This window comes from Drosophila virilis, chromosome X, assembly GCF_030788295.1.
Source record: "Drosophila virilis strain 15010-1051.87 chromosome X, Dvir_AGI_RSII-ME, whole genome shotgun sequence".
Classification (NCBI taxonomy): Eukaryota; Metazoa; Arthropoda; class Insecta; order Diptera; family Drosophilidae; genus Drosophila; species Drosophila virilis.
The window spans coordinates 8490492-8511621 of NC_091543.1; the positions used below are offsets into that span (position 1 = coordinate 8490492).

The 21130-nt window shown below is 40.5% G+C and overlaps 2 protein-coding genes across 3 annotated transcripts; one reads left to right on the top strand and one right to left on the bottom strand.

Moving 5' to 3' along the window:
- The first annotated feature begins 689 nt into the window (after positions 1-689).
- Positions 690-21016, top strand: LOC6633730 (uncharacterized). 2 transcript variants are annotated; one of them, XM_002056979.4, is made up of 6 exons: positions 700-1072; positions 10877-10933; positions 11006-11582; positions 11654-11804; positions 20641-20757; positions 20838-21016. In XM_002056979.4, exons 2-6 carry the CDS (start codon positions 10877-10879, stop codon positions 20953-20955), a joined length of 1020 nt encoding a protein of 339 aa, XP_002057015.3. In that variant the 5' UTR covers positions 700-1072; the 3' UTR covers positions 20956-21016. The 2 variants fall into 2 exon arrangements, with proteins under 2 accessions (XP_032296605.1, XP_002057015.3); XM_032440714.2 differs by lacking the exons at positions 20641-20757; positions 20838-21016 and adding an exon at positions 12883-12994 and having other exon boundaries at positions 690-1072.
- LOC6633731 (uncharacterized) lies at positions 13871-18339 on the bottom strand. Its single transcript, XM_032440713.2, has 2 exons — positions 17872-18339; positions 13871-16385 (listed from the first exon to the last, which is right to left on the bottom strand). The coding sequence occupies exons 1-2, from the start codon at positions 18041-18043 to the stop codon at positions 14311-14313; spliced, it is 2247 nt and encodes a 748-aa protein (XP_032296604.1). The 5' UTR covers positions 18044-18339; the 3' UTR covers positions 13871-14310.
- Positions 21017-21130: the final 114 nt, after the last annotated feature.

Sequence of the window (21130 nt, forward strand, 5' to 3'; positions counted from 1 at the left end):
GAATGTGCCAGAACGTTAACACGACGCCTATGTGCGTCTAGGCCCTATGAGAGTGGAAATAAAACCCGCTTGCATTGCGGCAAGTGCAAGTGCGAAGAACGCACAAAGCGCACGAGACGATGGCAGCAGAGAGCGAGAGACAACCGCAATGCGTAGACTCCTTTGCATACGCAGCTTTTTAGAGATGAGCAGTTGACGGTTACTAGTTACTTGTAACGGTTAACGAATTGCAGTTAAAAAATAACGGAATATAAAGAAACTGGAAAAGATATCGACTCCACAGTCAAATTTAAGAAAATAATAATTAAAATAATAAAAACACCTGCAAACATACATGTACGTTAACAATTGGCAAATACTGTTATTGCAGCGCCCTTAAAAAAAAATCACAGTTACGCGCATCTCCAATGCCAAAGGCGGCAGAAGCGACGCTTCGACGCTGACAGCGACGCCAACACCGACGCAGCGCGCATGCGTAACTACGTAAAGCGATCAGTGGCAGCAGCTGGCGCAGCAGAGCCGAGGCAGAGCCGCCGCTTCAGTCGCAGCGACGCGCGCTGAGCACGACGACGCATTCGATATTACAAAAAAATAAGACGGGACTCGGAAGCGTATTTACTTTGACTGTTGTTGTTGTCGCCAGGGTTGTTGTTGTTGTTGTTGTCGCCGTTGTTGAAGCTGTTGAAATTCGAGCGCAAATCGACAAACGAACTCAGAACGCTGCGGCTGCGCAAACGCAAAGCACGCGCCAGTCACACACTCCAAATCCAAATTCCAATTCCAATTTCGAATTTCCAATACGCAGAGTGTCAGCTAAAGGTCCACCTTCCAGTGTCTGTGTCAATTCCAACGTCTAGTCCAACGCATCCGTATCCTACGTGCAGCGCGTGAACATTCCATTACAGTGCGTGTATTTTCGTGTGTCGCTTGCAAAAATCCTTCGTTTTTTTTTTTTTTTTAATAATTTAAACTCGGATATTTTTTTTAAATATTTTTTTTTTTTAAAAAGTGCCCGTTGCCAAGTGCAAAATCGATTTGACGCAAATATACAAATATTTTGTTCGAAATTCAGGTAAACTAATATTTTATATGAAAATATTTCTTCAGAAAATAAGAAGCAAACAAAATAATAATTCACGAATTTTCCAAATAATTTGATTTTGATTTTGTTTGTGTATTAGTGTGCGTGCGTGTGTGTGTGTGTGTGTCTGTTGCCAGACCTTGAAAAGTTTTATTTTTAAATTTTGCTCACATCAAGAAATGCATAAAGTGCAATGTGCAGAAAATATTTTTTACGCTATTATTGTTTTTTTTTTTCCTTTTGTTTATCTCTTGTGCATTTATTTTGTTTTGTTAATGATTATTGTGCTTTTTTGACATTTATTACAAGAGACATAAATATTTCTTAAACTGGAAAGCAAGACTTAATTCATTCCATTTTTCCAGAAATTGGAATTAATTTTGGAAATTAAGAGTTCAAACCCACGTCTCTTCTTCGAGCGTCGGTTTAGTTGGGTTATGTTCGGTTGGGTTGGGTTAGGTGAGATTCATTGAACACTAAATAAAACCTTCCAATCCATATTTTTTTTTGTTTTTGGATATTCCAGTCCCTTGAGTCAGGAGAGCAGAAGGACGTCTTTTTAGAAACGACTTCATTCTTCTGTCTTCTAGTTCCTGCTCCAATTGTTGACGCTTTCTGGTATAATTTACACTAAAATTCTACCTATGTCTGCGCTGCCTAAGATATTTCGTTCTGTTATTCAACTTCGAGTCGAAATGCCTTCGTCTGCCTTCTGCGGGGCTGTCAAAAGCGTTCAAAGTCAACGCATTTGGGAATACACCCGACTGGCATACTAAAGAGCTTCGATGCCGAATGCACAGTAAAGATATTTTAACGCGTGTGTTGTGTGTGTGTTGTGTGTGTGTGTGTGTGTGTTGTGTGTGTGTGAGTGTGTGCATTGTGCAGTAAATAGAATTCCGCTACACACAACATTCGAGGGTTTAGCGCTTAGTATTGTCGCTTCTTTTTTGGGTTTACGAGTAAAAGAGAAAAAGAAGAGAAAAACAAGCGGGCATCACTGTAGCCGACTGCGCAATACTCTACGCAAATCCTAAAAATTGGTATTCAATCAAGGCCAATTTATCAATTTATATTCATATTAGTTTGATTCAAATTAAAAGAGACTCAGTTCCAAATCCAGACAAGTTGGGATACAAATTATGTAGATACGAATATTGTTTAGATATCAAATTGTTCAGAAATCTTATGAGAATCAATGAGGTTTGCAATATTTTTATTAAAAAGTTGTATTGTTTCTTTTAAATTTCAAAAGGTTTGAACCAGTAACTGGGTTCTAAGATGTGGAGAACTAGTTATATGCGTGAGGCGAACTAGCAACATTTTGCTCCTTTTTTTGGTTATAAAGCCCCAACTTGAGCTAAGATTTATGTATTTTGTGTGGAGCGACTGTGGGCGTGGCCACAACTATATTAACTCGATCTTTCAAGCATGTTATAGACCTTTGTTTCGTCGAAGATGTCGTTCAGATTTCGTCTGAAACAAATATACACACATATATATTCAAGCTATATAATCTCTAGAGCACAAAGCTAATATGCTCATTTTCAATTTGTGAACAGAGCATTACAATTGAGAGAAATGTCAACTCTGGGGCCGAGCATTGGGTTTTATGTGGCCCCAAACACATGCCCCGCAACCACAACTCACAGCGATTTGTGCATTTCAATGAGCTCTTAATTGTAATTAAACAAATTGTTTTTTCTTCTGTTTTTTTTTTTTTTGTCAACTTGGCTCTGACTCAAAGCATTTAGCCAGAAGGCAAGTTGGTAACCAGTCAAAATAATGCTCGAATGCTCGATAATCGCATTGACTAAAATAAAAAAAAAAAAAAAACTAAACAATTTATATGCATCACGTCGCGCCCATTGTTATACTCCCGAGGGGGCGGTGCTTTGAGGGGTCTGCAATCGCACGAATCACCCGTTTTTGGTCGAACATTTTTGAAAAGAAAGCAAAAGTTAAATATTTTCGTTGGCCTATTCGGGAAATGTTCAGTCATCGACATGACGCAAGAAAATGCCAATACACATTTTACTTTCTTTCCGTAGCCCACAGATTGCCCCGGACGAACAAAGCAAAACTTCAAAACAAAAAAAGAATCTCAGATATAGGAACTTAGAAAAACTGAAAAAAAAAACTCTATAAAATGGAATTTCTTCTCAGTCTTTAGTATAGAAAAGGAAAGTGTGCACTTTAATTACAATCAAAAAAAGAAGAGTAAAAAATAAACAAAAATTCCTAAATATTAGCAAAAATATCGTATGTAGATAACATGTTCTCTCTATAGAACAGGGTTTGTTTTGAGTAACTGATTGATTGAAGAGCTGTCTGGCCAACTGACTGACTGATTGACCGATTGACTGATTGACTGATTGACTCGACTGAATAATTGACTGACTAAATGACTGATCGATAAATCGATAAATAGACTGGATGACTTACTGACTTACTGACTGACTGACTGACTGACTGTGTGATTGATTAATCAATTAATCAACTGAGTGACTAATTGACTAATTCCCCGATTGACTGATTAATTGACTGATTGACTCACTAATTGACTGGTTGACTAATTGACAGACTGACTTACTGATGATCATTACCCATCGTTTGTTTGTCATTGGGTTGAAGCTAAAAAAATCCTTATGTAAATGATTTGAGAGGAAATTTCGCACTATTTTTAAATTCTTTCCTGCCGAGAACCTCATATATGCATACATATATTTAAATATAAACAAATATAAGTATTAAATCTATGCGAAATGTCGTTGGAGACGCAGGTTCAAGGTTCAAGGTACGTGAGCATTAAAATAATTAGCACGAATGGGAAACACTAGACAATTGATGTCTGGGGCCGCACAAGTCCGAAATGATGTTCTGTTGGCTCCTTTTAATAATGTATAGCTTTGATGCTTTGATATAGCCTAAGAGCTTGGCAAACAGCTGATCACAGGCCCAGTTAGCCGTGTTTCAGCCAGCTGACGTTGGGTCTTTCACTCAGCTGGTTTTTGGCCACATTCGCTTGACCTTGACCACATTGTCCGAACGTTCGACGCGTAGTGTCAGTTATCATCTCTCTGCATCTCATTTAAAAGACGGCAAAAGCGGCTTTTTACATTTTTAGCTTTATAAATACATTATTTTAAATACCAAAAGTGGCCAGGATGCCACAATGGCTGGGTCCAGTTAAGCCAGGGTCATCAATTGTGGTCAACAACAGCTGAAATAACTTGTTCCCACGCCTGTCAGGCGATTGCTTCTTCTTCAATGCTATTAATTACGATTTGCGGACAAGGCATTCTGTCCAAAATTTTAGTTATACATAGAGCCAAATTTAATTAATATACATATACAGGTAAATATTCAATTCTAATTGGCAATTGTTTAAGACATTTATTTATTTGCGGTTAAAATGAGCAGAAGAAGAAAACCAATTGACACATTGACACATTTTTTTTGCCTTGAAACACAACAACATGTGTATATAGTTTACACACACACACACACAAATGTGTGTGTGTACTCAGCAATTGAGGTGGGCGGAGGCAAAGGGTCTGTTAGCTTTTCAGATCACAGCTATCAACCGATCGATCGATCGTTTGACAATCGATGTCAGCGGCATTTGTGCGACCGTTCGATTTCATTATAAAATTTACGCATGTTTGATGGATATACCACTCCATGTAGCAGTCCGTGTGCACCCACTCAGCGCTACGTGATCCGCATTGCAGATATATACATATATATATAGGCATATACATATAAAGATGTATATATGTACAGTCAATGGCCAACGAAGCGATAACAAACACTTTGGGAACGAATCGAATTCACGCGAACTGCAAAATTTCTAACGACAATTGAAATTTCGCAAGCAATTCTTACAACTAGCATATAAACATTGCATAGCTATCGTTTTTGATTGAATTGTATTGTTATCGATAACTTAGTTATCAGTTATCGATTGCTTGTTACTTGCTTGATTCTTAGATTTCATGGCTATGGCTAGTTAAAGTTATCGGCCAAATAGTTATCGCTCGTGAACTTATCGATTTTGTGCAAGCATCGTTTGTGATGTCAATTTATAATCGATCGTCGATTAGGCAAAGACATCATAATAGAGATATCGATAAGTTCGTAATCGAAGCCACAAATGCGATACCAAGAAGCTTCTAAGATTCTTGGATAATAAATATGCTTACCTACATATGTAGATGTTATCGACGCCCAAATATATAAGCATCCGATACATTACAGACTTTACTCTTTGTAGCTATCTGAATAGTTGCAAAACGGCAAACAAAAGATAGAATAAACGTGTTAGATCTAATCGGAGCTTATTGCTGTCTATTTTGATAGACATTTACATTTTGGTTGACTTATTTATTGTCGGTTTATTAATGAGCTCGTCAGGTCCATTAGTCGCTTTATCGGCAGACTCGAGCGGTCCGCTAATAGGGCTCAATGGTCCAATATAAATATACAAATACTATATATATATTTTTGGTCATGTCTGAAGATAGCAAAATGCAAATCAACAACACGAATTTCATTTAATTCGTTGTTTATCTTGCCGTTTGTTTTGTTTGTTATTTGTAGATTTGTGCCAGTTCTTGACTGAAGCGCGGGCGTCTTTCTCTTTTCTAAAATCTGATGTTGACCTATCCAGAACCAATCCCCGAAAAAAAAAACAAAATCAAAAGAAAGCAACGTAACCGAACCCAATTAGTGAGCCGGTTAATTTGCCGCGTAATTAATTCGCTCGTGCCAAAGCAGAAACTGATAAATAATGCGAACAAAGCTCAAAATCCGTTTCTTCCAGTTTCAATTTGTAAATCAGTTTTTCGTTGCGACCTCGAAAATTATTTGTATATATTTCCCCGAAAATTGTTAACAATTTGTCATTTGCGGCCAGACAAAAATCGTGACTTGCCCAAATTCTATTTGGTTTCATTTTATTATTATGCGTAACGCCCAATAATTATATTTATTTATTGACTTTGTTGTTGGTTTTGATTGAGTTTTTTTATAAATTATTAGACTGTCCAAATGTGTATGCATATCAGCATTTCTTCAACATCATATACAAGTTCATTGGCGCCAAAATTTGCATACATTTCTAAGATTCAATTGCATTTATTTATTTATAATTATATAATCAATTAATTATATATATATATTTTTATATAATCACCCCAGAAATATGATAACATAAAGAAAGATTATTTGGCATAGAAACAGACAGACATACAAATGGATAGACAGACATGTCTAGAATATACTTTATGAAGTCGGCAGCTTAACCCTGCTTCGTAGCTTTAACTAGTTGCGAATTGCAACGCAACACATGAAATGAGGCAAAAACAAGGCCTGATTTTTACCTATTGCAAGCAAACAATTTCTTCTACTTCTATGATATCCGATTAATATGTATATATATATATATATATGTGTGCACCTTGGTCTATAGAAACAAGCACTTAAACGAACTCTTCCCCTTCGTGTGCTCTGCTGTTTTTTCATTTAAACGATTGCGCAAGAGACAAGAAAAAAAACCACGCACAAAACGAATTTTTTTTTTTTGTGGGGCAACATGTAAATCGGGACCTGTCAATTGCACAACACCAAAACAAAAACAAGAAGCAGAGGGCCACAAAGTCAACAAAAAATATATTTCGCATGCCAAAGGAAACCAACAATTAAACAACAACAACAACAACAACAACAATAATAAAAATAAAAACAACAACAAACTCAGCGCTTGGCGCTTGGAGAGCTCCTTTTGGCAATTTGCTTAATTTACAACTTAATTCCTGCAATGATTTTCAATTTTTCGGCATTCGACGCGAAATAAAAAATATTTCGTGCATTTTAATTTGCCAGGCAATTATTTAAAACGCTCTCGCATGCATTTGTAATTATTTAGTCGACAGCAGAATACCCTATATTTTTTTCATCAAGGCGCAAGACAATTTTTTGTTTGAAGGGCACAAAAACAGCTTTTACCAATTGCGACGAGGCGCATGTTAAGGTAGTTTCAATTAGATATTAAAACAATTCAGTTTCTAAATATTTTTTGAAAAGACTCGCCTGATCGCCTGACATTAACTTACGCCCAGCCTTGGCCATGGCAAGTTTTAAATGCAACTTTTTCACCCAATGCCCGCCCATGAAAAATTTAAATCTACCCTTACTATCTTGAGCACCACGACTATTTGAAAATGCATAACGATATAAATAAACAATATATCGATTAAAGAACCCTAAAGGTGAGAAGCCGAAAAAATAATAAAACGGCAAAAATACATTCTTTGAAAATGATTTTGAAGCCGATAATGGAAAATTCATCCAAATTTTCACAGTTGCGAGTGGAATTGCCAAAATTGCTGAAACTTTATTTCATTTAATTTTAGTGTAGCTCTTCGATCGGATAGAAAAACTGAAAACTTCGCCAGTTCAACCTTTCACCATACAGGCATATTCACAAAGTTCTTTGAAAATGATTTTGAGGCCAATCGAATGGTAAACAAAAAACTTTTGCATACAACCGGTTTGGAGAGTATTCTATAAGCTACTTTTGGCTTTAAATAAATTCTATTCTAATTTGATTAGCTTCAGTTAATAAAAGCCTATATCCTATCGAGCTTGTCCAGGCGTTGACAACTTTTGAGATCTCACTTAGAGCATCCGAAACTCGACTCAAGTAAAAATATTCTTGTGCAGGGGGCACTTAATCACTTACTTGGCTGCGCTTTCAATTTGCCTGTCGATTGCCGCACAGAGCTGCCTCATTGTGCGGCTGCTGCGTTGCATGCAACACGCTCAATTTGCAGACACAGACCGAAAGCCTGGTCGTCTGGCGGTTTATTGATTTCTGTTGCCCGCCCCATCATCGGCAATTAAAATTCAAGTGTTCAAGCCTAATTACATGCCAAAAGTTAATGCAAGCGCAAACAGGGCACAAAAAGCAGCTGCTTAACCAAGCAGGGAGCCTAACAGGCTCCAATTTGCCACAGAGCCATTGATTGATTCGCTCCCCGACTGGCTTTTGAATGCAGTGCATATTTTCTGGCTCTTGAAAGTGCACTAAACCTGTACGCTAACTACAACAGCTATGCATAAGATTATTATGGCTGATAAGCTCAGCTTGGAATTAGGAATACTTTGATTAACTCGAGGAATCTGCTTGTTAGATACTTTAACTCATGGGAAACCTGTATATTGACCAAAAGCAGAGCCGCATACCGAGTTTTAGCTTGCTAGCTCGCACAGGTCCCGAGATACGTAGCTATATATATTTTAAGGTTTTGACAACTTCAAGGATACTGTGCAGCTCTTTAACTTGAACAGATACTGAGAAAATTAAGAATTTCCTTTCACTTCATTTCAAATCAGAATTTATCATATTTGATTTAAAAGCAATTGCAAGAGCATCTATTCAATTTCATTACATTTCTATCTCAATTAGCTGCAGAGCTCTGCACATTCCAGCATTTTGCAGTATTTCTGTTATGCTTGACTATATTTATATATACTTAGTATATATTTGCGCGGCATCCTCAACTTTTTGGCACTTGACTTCTGTGAACTGAGTTGCGTTGTTTTGGGAATTTATGCAAATGGATGCGCACAATTCCCGTGGCTCATTATGAAAACAGCATTTCGGGCGATTATGCGAGTAGCTGTTGTTGCTTCCGTTGGTGGAGTCAATGGCCAATGGCCAAAATATGAAGAAAATAATCAAAATAAAATACAAAAATCGGAGCTCTCATCTTAATCAATATGCATATTGTGCATATTTCATTTGATGGCCGCATCACATATCTGCGCCGGCCATAAATAAATAACACTTGAACTTATAATCAGGCTCCAGCACATATCTCGATATACATGCATACATACAATATGTATATACATATTTTTAGAGAGCAGCCGCTGGGGGCCGGACCAGAAGTCGACACACCGATCATGATCTTGGGTGTCGGGATCCATGCTGTGCTCGCCCATTGCCCGCGGCTATGAAAATGAAAACCCGTTTCGCCAGACGCAATCAAATCCAGCAGCGTTTCCAGGGCGTTGCCACATGTGCGTAAACTAGATGATGCCATAAAAATGTTCACAACAACAAACGCAAAAAACAAGTAACAGTTCTCTAGTCGGCAGTGCTCGACTAAAAAATACCCTCAACCCGGCAATAGACCGATTTCCTTCCACAGATCACACATCACACAGTGAGAAATGTGTTCTTAAACTACTTCGGAATTTATAGTCCGATCTTCAGGCAATTTGCAGAGCCGACGTTTAGCACCCGAAAGCTTGTATGTACCAAATTTTGCGTATATATATCAAGTTTGATGTAGCCAACTCTTAAAATTCTCGAGTTATGTCTAAAAAACATGTCTTCAAGTATGAATATAAGCTCGATTTGAAATTTCTATAGCTTTTCCACTTTGCATATTCAAACAGACAGACATGACTAGCTCGACACAGCTCGTCGTCTAGCTTAAGAATATATGTATATCAATATATCAAATATATCAGAGATTCCACCCTCTGCCTGTTACATACATTTACACAAAAGCATAATACCCTTTTAGTCCATATGCAATGTGTCGAGTGCATTAAAAAAAAATGCTTTAAGAAATACTTAATTAAAATAAAAATATAAACAGATCGCAGGCATTGACAGTTTTTGCCCCCCGTGACAGGCGCGCGAAACATGCTGCAACATCAAAAGCTAAACCAAAAGCGAAAAACAGCCGTAAAACTGACAAGGGAAAAAAAAGAGAATAAAAAGAGGCTGATCAGGTGGATGTCCTTGCCAGTTGATACCGGGACGCTTTGACACAGTGGGATAAAAACGCCAAAAATTAAGCCAAAATGCGAAAAAAAAAATCAAATGCAGTCAAATAATCTGATAGGATATCTTCAAAAAATATAGTTTCCAATAATACGTTAACGTGCCTTAAAGAGCGAAATGAATATTTCAAAGCATATAACTTAGACCAATATATGAGGCTATATAGGGAATGTACTCAAGCAAAATAACGTCATAAAAATCATCGATAAATAACAATTGAAATCTTTATAGTTAAGTACAAGTTGTGCTTTTTAATATATATCCTATAATAAATACTTCATAAAAAGATATATATATATGTATATATTCAATATCCCATATCTTCCAGGGCCTCCCTCTTTTTTTTAATATAATTTATATACAATCAATAATTTTATATAGAACCCAATCCCAAAAGCAGTTAAGAGTTGAGTCCTTGATTAGTTGGGTCCATAAATATCGATAAGAATAGGAAAATGTAATAATAATAATTTTAATAGCATATTATTTATCATATACCAAATAATTCCGACTTCGACAAATATCGATTTTTAAGAAAACCCTAATTTGAAGACGATCTAAAAGCCATTGATGCATATCTATTTTTAAGAATGCCCTAAGCTTATCGATGCGAAATGTATTTTTAACTTCGATAAATATCGATCCTTAAAAATGCCCTAATCTTCAGATAAGATTTGACATACTTAGACTCAGTATATATAAAATTTGTATAAAATATGTAAATAAAAATGCATTCACATAATTTTTCAACTAAATCTCAATTTTGATGATCAATTGAAAAACGCTTAACCATATTTTATTAATGTGAAATTTATATAATACTTAATATACGATGTTTGATATATCCCATTGTGAACGTTGGCAAACCCGTTTTGGGCAGCAAATGCATTCAAATTTATGCGCTGTCTGTTAACTGTCTCCTTTGCCCTTTGCAGATGCGCGGCCAGACGACGGGTCCCAGTGGAAAGATGTACACAATTCTAGTTGGATTGGTGAGTTAAGCTGGACGAACAGAGAGCGAGATGAAGATAGAGAGAACCACAAGTAACCGCAACAATTGACAGGCGATGCTGTTGCCTGCGGTGCTGGGCCATGGCAGGCTGATGGATCCGCCGGCACGGAATGCCATGTGGCGCTTTGGCTATCCCAATCCGGTCAACTACAATGACAACGAGCTCTTCTGCGGTGGCTATGCGGTCCAGTGGGAGCAGAACAGCGGTCGCTGCGGCGTTTGCGGCGATGCCTACCATGTGAAATCGCCGCGACCGCACGAGGCGGGCGGCGAGTATGCCAAGGGCATCATATCGCGCTACTATACTGCCGGCCAGGAGATTGACGTTGAGGTGGAACTGACGGCCAATCATTATGGTCGCTTTGAGATGTATCTGTGCCCCAATAATAATCCCCGACAGGAGGCCACCCAGGAGTGCTTCGATCGCTATCCATTGTTCATTTCGGGCAGTCGGGAGCATCGATACCTTATTCCGCGCAACACCAAGAAGAAGGACATATTTCGCTATAGCGTCCGCCTGCCAGCGTATGTCACCTGCACCCAGTGCGTCCTTCAGTGGACCTACTACACGGCCAATATGTGGGGTACCTGCTCCAACGGCACCGAAGCCGTCGGCTGCGGCAAGGCGGGTATGTCCCGTGTGCCAAAGATATCGTGGTCCACTGCTAATCCCTCAAGCCTTTTTCTGATTCTTTTCCAGAAACGTTCCGCAACTGCGCGGACATTGCCATCATCTCCAATACGGGCGGCGGCGTACCGCCTATTTTTGTCAACAATAGATCCCCGTACTTGCTGTACTATCGTGATTATCGGGCGCCCGACGATAACAATGTGTTCCCACTGATTGTGCGGTAAGTGTTTTGGGCAACTAATTCTCGGTAATTCTAGCCGATTCATAACCGTTTTATAAGCTGCCGATGACCGATTTACATCTGGATCACGAGCTTTTGATACAGATTTATAACCGATTCGCAAGCTAACGATTTCCGATCACAGCCGGTTCACAAGCTATCGATAACTGGGCTATAGCTAATTAACCAGCTATCGATATCGATATGAACGGTTCCCGTAATCCACGTTATCCGCTTATAACCTATTCACAAGTTATCCATAGCCGGCTAACAATTTATCGTTAACCGCTTATAACTGGTTTGTCAAAAGCCGATTAATTACCGGTTCAAAATGCAAAAGGTAATTGCTTAAAACTGGTTCACGAGTTATCGATAACCGATTCATAGCCGGTTCTCAATTTGGCGGTAACCGATTATAACCGGTTCTCAAACTATTGATAACCGGTTCTTAGCCGGTTCAAGTTCAAGTGATCAATTGACATAGATCGACTATAGATCGGTTAGAAATCGTATCAAACACAATGGTCAGGGCTGCTGCTATGCATAACTGGCAGCAGTTCCTAACCGATTTACATTGAATTATTTAAGTTATTTTTACTAATACCTAACCGATTTACTACTATTTTTCTCGTATGCTCTCAATACATATCTACTTTGCTTAACGCCTTTTACTACATTCTTTACTGCTTCCCTTTCTTAGTTCCTTTTGGTTTCAATTTTATAGTTTCTAAAGCCATTCGATTTACACGGTTCACACGCAGCTGACTTATCCGAGTCCCAAGCAATTCGCTTTGGTTACATTGATTATGACCTTAACCGATTCGGTACTATTTAGTTTCTCTTCTTCTTTCTTCATACAAATCTGTTCAACAAGAAGTTTTTACTTTTATTTCCCAAAATTTCAGCAACCACTGTAGCTTCTTATTCTCTTTACAATTTAATTTCGCATCTCTTGCTAATTCTTTCTCGCAATAACTATCGTTAACTGTTTCCGCTTCCTTAACCGTTTCTATTTCAAATTTTTATAATTTCCCAATTGAAAATGCATTTCTAACTTTTGCTTCGCATTTCCATTTAGCAATGCCACGCGGCATGCGCGCAAACGCAAGCCACCAACCGCTTAACCGCTTACCCGCTAAAAACAATTTAAAAAAAAAAACGCTAAAAATCCGCTTACCCGATACACAAAAGTTTTTCTAGCTAAAGCAGCGCAGCACAAGGTCTACACGAAACGGGTAAAGGTCAACTGTAAACTGTAGATGTAAGATGCAAAAACGGGTTATGGTTGCACTCGCACACACTCGCACACACACGCACACACACACACAGACACACTTAAATATATATATAAGCTGTATATAAAGAAAATGCTTAAAATAAATTTAAATATCTAAAACTTATATAACTCGTTTTATATAGCTGTTGTTGTCTAAAGCGAAACGGTAAACCGTGCTGAGTTGTAAAAAAAAAACCAAAGAATGAAGAGTTGCCAGCAGTTTGTTGGGTTGCTTAAACACAAATTTGGTTTTGCACCGAAACGGTTAAGTGCTTAATAAATATTCCATATAATTAGTTTAATTAAACGAATCGGTTATAACCGATTCGAATTGCAAAGGAAATGGTCAAAGTGTTGCCAGAGCTTTCTACGGATAAGCATAAAAAATAACAATTATGAGGTTTACTTTCCAGATTGAAATTAAAGAGTGAGGCAGGGGTATTTCGGGCTTTAAAAAGTTCAAATATGCTTAGCCATTCTTCAAGGTTTGTTTTCTCCGACGCCCAATAATTATCAGAGCTTGCAGGGAAAACAAATTTGAAATATACTTTTTGAAGATTTTTTTTTTCAAATTTAAATTTAAAGTTATGAGGCCAAAGTTTACTAAACGATTTCTTTCTGTCCATTTTAGAATATTTCCAAAACGAAACGGTTCAGCTTATAATCAAGCTGAACAATAAATGGGTTCTTTTTTTTCTTTAAAATGATTTTAAAGGCATTTGTCAACGTTCCTATAGAGCTTGCCTAGTGTGCTGTTGAGGCTAAAAGATTAGATATTTACAGTGAATACTTCAGTTACACATGAAATTTTATTAACATTCGGCCCTTGACCTTTGACCCATAGCCCTCAGTGGGTAGCTAACCGACAAATCAAGTCACATATTAAACATAAGGAAAACAAATTACAAACCAGAAAATAAATAAAGCGCACACGTCCAAAGGGGCGGGGGCAGGAGGACGAGATAAGCCCAGCCCGCACCTAAATACTCCGCACACCGCAATCTATAACCCGCAATCTTCAACCTGCAACCCCTGCACACCCCTGCACACCCCTGCATCCTCTGCACCCCTTGCACCCCCACACCCCGGCGCACTTGTTTCGCCACCCCCTCGCACAAAATAGCAAAGACAGAAGAAAAAAAAAAATGAAAATGGGATAAATACATTTGGGTGCGAGCACAGATGGAAACCGCTGCACACAGCCTGTCCGCCTGGCTGGTCGTCTGTGCCTCAGCAGCGTATATCCGGATAGGTGAAGGCCATGATGAGCACCAGAAAGACGGCCACTTGCACAATGCCGACGAGCACGGTCTTGAGCAGCTGCGTCTGGACCCTTGGCTCCAGCTCCGTACCGTTCGATTTGAGCGGCGCCACCCGGCGCGGATACGTGCGCCGTTTGGCCAGCATGATCTGCATAGGCTTTGGCTTGGGACGCTTCCAGCGCGACAGATTGGCGCACTTAATGCTGGCTACCTTGCCCAGCGAGCTGTGCGAGGAGCTGGCCCTCGGCTCCGACTCCGGCTCCGGCTTTTGCTTCAGTTCCAAACTGTTGGCCGGCTTACATTTGACGGCGGGCAATAGCAAACGCTCGACATCAGCGCTGGACCAATTGATGGGCTCCTTGACCCCTGGCGAACGCACCGAGAGCCGTGTATAGGGCGTCAGGCTAAATGGCAGCTGTCCAAATGGCAGCTGGCTGCTGCCGCCGCTGCCGCCGCCCGTTTCTCGGGCCGGCAACAGCTTATCCATGACCGGCGCCATTTGGCAGCCGCCCAGCTGCGGTTCACCATAGCTGACCATGCTATTGAAAAACATTGCATCCTGTTCGAGCAAATTGAAGGGACGCGCCGGCGTCAATGGCCGCAGTTGCTGCAGCAGCACATTCGGATTCTCGCGCAGCATCCGGAACGAGGTGCGCTGCAGTCCGCCGCCCTCGGCCAGCGGCATATAGAAGCACTGCATCTCATCGGCGGTCTTCAGCTCGGTCAGGGTCTTCGTCTCGATGCGATATTCGCGCACACAACCAAAGCAACGGGCATGGTAATTGATGCGGGCGCATTGCCACATCGCCGCCAAATGCTCGACGCGACGGCATCCGAAGTAGACAATAGGCAGCGCCTCGTAGCCGTTCAGGGTGAGCGTCGAGCGCGGCGTATAGAAGATGCTATTGGATTCATAGCTGTTGAGGCCCTGACGCGGCGTTGTTGTCGGATTGTTGGCCCGCAGCGTTGCCTCCAATTTCTCGCCGAGCTGCTGCAGAAGTTTGATTTCGCGCTGCAGCGTCGGTATATTCTGCCAAACCATTTCCATTTCCAGTTTGCGTTGCTCCTCTGCCTGTGAATTTTGCACCAGATGCAGCTGACGTTGTTGCTCCTGCTGTCGATCCCGTTCCCGTTCCCGGTCACGCTCACGCTCATGCTCCAGTTCCTGGTCGGATATGGGCTGCGGCCGTAGCGCACGCTCGGTCAGCAACAGCAGCTGCTGCTGCCGCTGGCGCACATCCAGCAGCTGTGTCTCCAGCTCACACTGATTACCGCCCGCCAGCTCCGGCTGACGGCGAGCGCTGCTGCAGCAGCTAAACGATTCACTGTCAGCGAGCTCCACATCGAGATTCTCATCGGTGCAATCATCGGCCAGCTGTAGCTGCTGTTGCTGCTGCTGGTCCACATTGTCGACGCTGTTGCGCAATGGTCGCACCATCAGCAACTCCTTGACCTTTTTCACCGGCTTGCACAGATAGACGAAGCTCTTGTTCTGCTCGTCCGGCAAACGGAACGCCTTGGCCAGCTTGATCTTGCGCAGCTCGCTGCTGCTGTTGCTCAGGCAGCAGCTGCTGATGAGGCTGCTGCTGCTGCTGCTGCTGTTGCTGCTGTTGCAGTTTTTCACAATTCCGTTGCCGGCCACAATGCTGTTCAGTTCCAGCGGCTGCTCCAGCTCCAGCTCCAGCTCCAGCTGTTTCTGCTTTTGCTGATACAGCTGATGCTGTTGTGGCTTCACTGACTTCTCGACGCTGTGGTCACAGCCGCCGGTCAAATGATGGCTGCTTTTGGGCTTCTTTTTGAACGGCGATTTGCTGCGTGTCAATAACGACTTTGTCATGTTGCTGCTGTTAAAGTTGCTATTGTTGTTGTTGACATTGCTATTGTTGTTGGCCGCCAGCTTAGCCACGCGCGGCAAAAAGTGACCACGTGTGCCGCCCATGCGTCGATTGGCATTCACCTCAGCTGCAGCAGTTGTTCCATTGCTCAGCGGTCGGTTCACAGTATTCAGATTCGTAAGGCGTTTCGAGCGATTCGTGCCAGTAGCTGAGCAGCAGTCGCAGCAGAATGAGAATAATAGAGAGAGATGGAGATAGAGATAGAGTGAGAGGGAGAACTAAAGGTAGAGGGAGTTGTAAAGGGAGAGATAGAGATAGAGGATAAAGGATAAAGGCTAGGGGATAAAGGCTAGGGGATAAAGGCTAGAGGATAAAGGCTAGAGGATAAAGGCTAGAGGATAAAGGCTAGAGGATAAAGGCTAGGGGATAAAGTATACAGGATACAGGATACAGGATACAGGATACAGGATACAGGATACAGGATACAGGATACAGGATAGAGGATAGAGGATAGAGGATAGAGGATAGAGGATAGAGGATAGAGGATAGAGGATAGAGGATAGAGGATAGAGGATAGAGGAGAGAGGATAGAGGATAGAGGATAGAGTAGTAGAGGATAGAGGATAGAGGATAGAGGATAGAGGATAGAGGATAGAGGATAGAGGATAGAGGATAGAGGATAGAGGATAGAGGATAGAGGATAGAGGATAGAGGATAGAGGATAGAGGATAGAGGATAGAGGATAGAGGATAGAGGATAGAGGATAGAGGATAGAGGATAGAGGATAGAGGATAGAGGATAGAGGATAGAGGATAGAGGATAGAGGATAGAGGATAGAGGATAGAGGATAGAGGATAGAGGATAGAGGATAGAGGATAGAGGATAGAGGATAGAGGATAGGGATAGAGGATAGAGGATAGAGGATAGAGGATAGAGATAGAGGATAGAGGATAGAGGATAGAGGATAGAGAGGATAGAGGATAGAGGATAGAGGATAGAGGATAGAGGATAGAGGATAGAGGATAGAGGATAGAGGATAGAGGATAGAGGATAGAGGATAGAGGATAGAGGATAGATAGATAGAGATAGAAGATAGAGGATAGAGGATAGAGGATAGAGGATAGAGGATAGAGGATAGAGGATAGAGGATAGAGGATAGAGGATAGAGGATAGAGGATAGAGGATAGAGGATAGAGGATAGAGGATAGAGGATAGAGGATAGAGGATAGAGGATAGAGGATAGAGGATAGAGGATAGAGGATAGAGGATAGAGGATAGAGATAGAGATAGAAATAGAGATAGAGATAGAGATAAAGATAGACATTCTAGCTTCCCTAAAAAATTCTAACTCCCTGTACACAACAATCCTTGTTCCACAAGTCGAATACAATGAGAATCGCATTCTTGCTTAACTTCGGTGCTTATAGTCGATCTTAATGAAATTTTCTCGGCCTAATCTCAGATCTCGCTCGTCTTCTTTACCGATTGCTCTGAAAGTTTCAGTGCATTGAGTTTAGATTCAACCGGGGGCATGTAACTAAAACTGCGGCTATACTTTTTAAAAATCCCTGCGAAATCGAGGCATCAAAGCTTAAGCTGGAATATAAGAACCAAAGATGCCAACAGACAGACGAGCGGACATAAAAGGGGGTAAATTTTCTAGTCATTTCTATATTTCACATCCACCAACTTACCCACTGGGGGCCGCTGCATGAGCTCCGTTCTGGTGAATGTCGTTTTGCGCAGTGCGTTCAACGCATTACCCATTTGAGGGCTAACCGAGAGGGGCACTTGGAGGACCTGCGGCAGTCCATCATTTTCGCGCTCGTGCCTCATATGATTGAAGCGTGTACGATTCATTTTCATGCTACCCCACCGCTAACTCTTTTTATCTCGTTGACTTTCTGTTGTTTCTAGCGATTACCCGTTTTTCCGGTTCCGTTTCCGTTTACGTTACGATTTTTTGCGAAATTTTGGATTGGATTCTTCCTTGCGTTGGTTTATGTACTGAAAATAATTGCATGTGTTTTTGCGTGTGTGCGTGTGTGTATGAAAATTGACTCTGCCCAAAAGAAAAACGTGTGACTGTTCGATGAAAAATATAGTATTGCCCGGAGCTCAGTTGACATCCATGTCGGAACGGAAATATGTACACAGTGTGAAGGCAAATGCAAATGTGAGAAGTTTTTAGGAAACATTCAAAAATCGTTTAGCTTATCCAAACTTAACAAATTAACAAATTGGCCTGCAGGCTCTTTTTACCATGTTCCTTGCAAAGTTACCAGCAACCTTATATTGCTGCCATATATGTTTTTATTTTTCAAAAAACAAGCTTTCGCTTTCAGCTGATGCACTCAGCAAATATTTGTGAAGGCATTATTTACTGGCTGCATCAGAAAGACGGGCCTTTGTAATGTTTCAGGACGATAGCTTTAAAACTAGTTAGTTAGACTAGTTAGTTAGACTAGACATAGCAACAGATAGACGGACGGACATACAGACGAACGGATAGACGGACTTGGCTATATGAACTCGACTTTATGGGGTCGAAAATTTCTCCTTCTATGCATTAGACAAAGAGAATGCCAAATTTGTTATACCCTCAACTCAATGCCTAGACCCCAATAAATGTTGAAAACATATACAACAATATTTACGTATCTACTTTGACTTCTATATTGGACAAGATGGGGTTTATGATTCGGTAGGCCTGACAGAAATGTATGTATCGCAGATTCAGAAAAGTGAAGAAATTCAAAAAATACTCATAATAGACAAGAATAATGTTGCCAGATTTAGATGCCAAATTGATCTCGAGGCCAAACCACAAACAAAAAGACCGATTTATGAGCGTGAGAAATTTCGACCTAAGTCTATATAGGATATTCGAGGGTACAATTTTTACGATTTGAGCTGTGAGCTGAACACCAACCAGTCAGTTAGTAGGGGCAAACAGTTTTATATATAGCGATTGCTTAATTAAGAATTCAAATTTGTAATAACATATAAAAATTTATATTAGGTATTAGGGTTCTTATTCGAGTAATCTATTATGTTTCTTGCATATATACAAATAACCAAGTTATCATTGATTAGGATTTTCGAAACGATCTGTAATACTTTGAGCCATGGATATAACTATTTATTTACAAATAAAATTTGTGTTTTTTATGCATTGAACTCTCCGTTCGTTTATCTTGATTCTGATGCCAGGCATATCGAAGGGCCTGACGCTGCAGCATCTCGTATCGTTTGGATATACTATTGGTATCCTCGGCGGTACAAAACCAAGCTGACATATTACTATTCATCTTCGGCATGCACCTCACCAGGGGCCTTGACCGCCGCTTGGTGTTGTAAATGTTGGAGATCTGACAGCTTATGGGATTGATCCGGCCAAATGGATAGACGCTGCTAGCAGGTCCTGCATGAAATTTTGTTCTCGTTCGCCTCAGATTTGAGTCGGAGAGCGCATTGCCATAAACAATCCGCAATTCGGCCAAAAGACGACGACGTTCCTCCTGCCTCTTGAACTCATTCACATAGAGCTTCAAAGGCATGACTGCTACAACAGTCACAGATACCACTTATATATAAACTGATTCATGGAATTTGGAAACTTAGGGGCTAGATAAACACAAAAAACATATTCGATTTGGGAATAATTGTGCTTGAAAATCTCAGCTAGGCCTGCTTCCTCTATGTGCCTTTAAAGAAAATGAGTTCTTTCGGTGTTTCAAGTTCGATTCTTATGAAGATTTAACGGATTAAATATAGCATACAAAAGTTAGTATATACCAAAGCCCATTTTAAATTAGTTCAAAGAGAAGTAGCACGGAATTGGATTGAGCAAGAGATTGTAAACATACATAAAGACAATTCCGATTATTGTTTGCAATCGGTTCAAGTCCGAAATTGTGATAATACCTAGGTTAATAATCCGCCGATCTCAGAACTTCTTAAGGAAACTGACTTACTAAATATAATTTGAAGTAGTGCTTCCACAAATGGTTAAAAAATTCAGGTCTAGACTTTACGGCTTGGGCTGTGCGTTAATAATAAATCAGACAGTGCGCATATCAATCAGTCAAACCGCTATACATCAAGATACATCTAGTATAGATTACTTTTCATATAGTTATAGTTCTAATGCAGTGTTGACCATCAATCAATCAATCTTGAGAGATGTATAAATCTATTTTGATATAATTCTAGATCTAATGGATTACACTTTCTTTTCATTATACGTAAGAAATTCTCCAAATGGTGCCTTAAGTTCGTTAATCATCAATCAGACAGTCAGCCAATCAATCTGTCAATCAGCTTAGCTGTACAGATAATTTTTGATATATGTAGTTATAGTTCCTTTTTCACTAGTTTTGATATAATACGACCTAACATTTTGTTGTAATCACTTTTGTTTCCTCCCTCCTCGTTTCTCACTCCATCCGTAAACTTTGCAGCGATCAAAAGTGCATTGGTGCGCCGCCCTTCCGCTCGCTGCCCGGCATTGATAACTGGTGTGAGGTCAACTGTTTGCGCTATCCGCCCAACTGTCCGGAGACCGCATGCCATTGTCCGTAAGTACAACATAACCTCACTCTATATCTATTTCACTTTCTTCGTATTGTACTCATCTGCTCCCCTTTGTTGCATACAGTCAGGAGTGCGTGGCGATTGGTGAACTGGAGGGACGCGAGGGTGCGGATACGTACTGCATGGACGAATGCCTCAATTATAAATCGGAATGCCCGCGCGACAGATGCCGTTGCTTTTAGAACGAGACAAAACATATGCAAAACACACAGAGAGTGAGAGGAAGAGAAGGAGAGAGAGAGAGAGAACGGTATACCAATAAGCTGTGCTGCCCAATTGCCAGAAAGGAGATGGAAGATGAGAGGAAAAGAAACGAAACGAAAGAATTTGCGAGTTTTGAGCATTTTGTAACTGAAT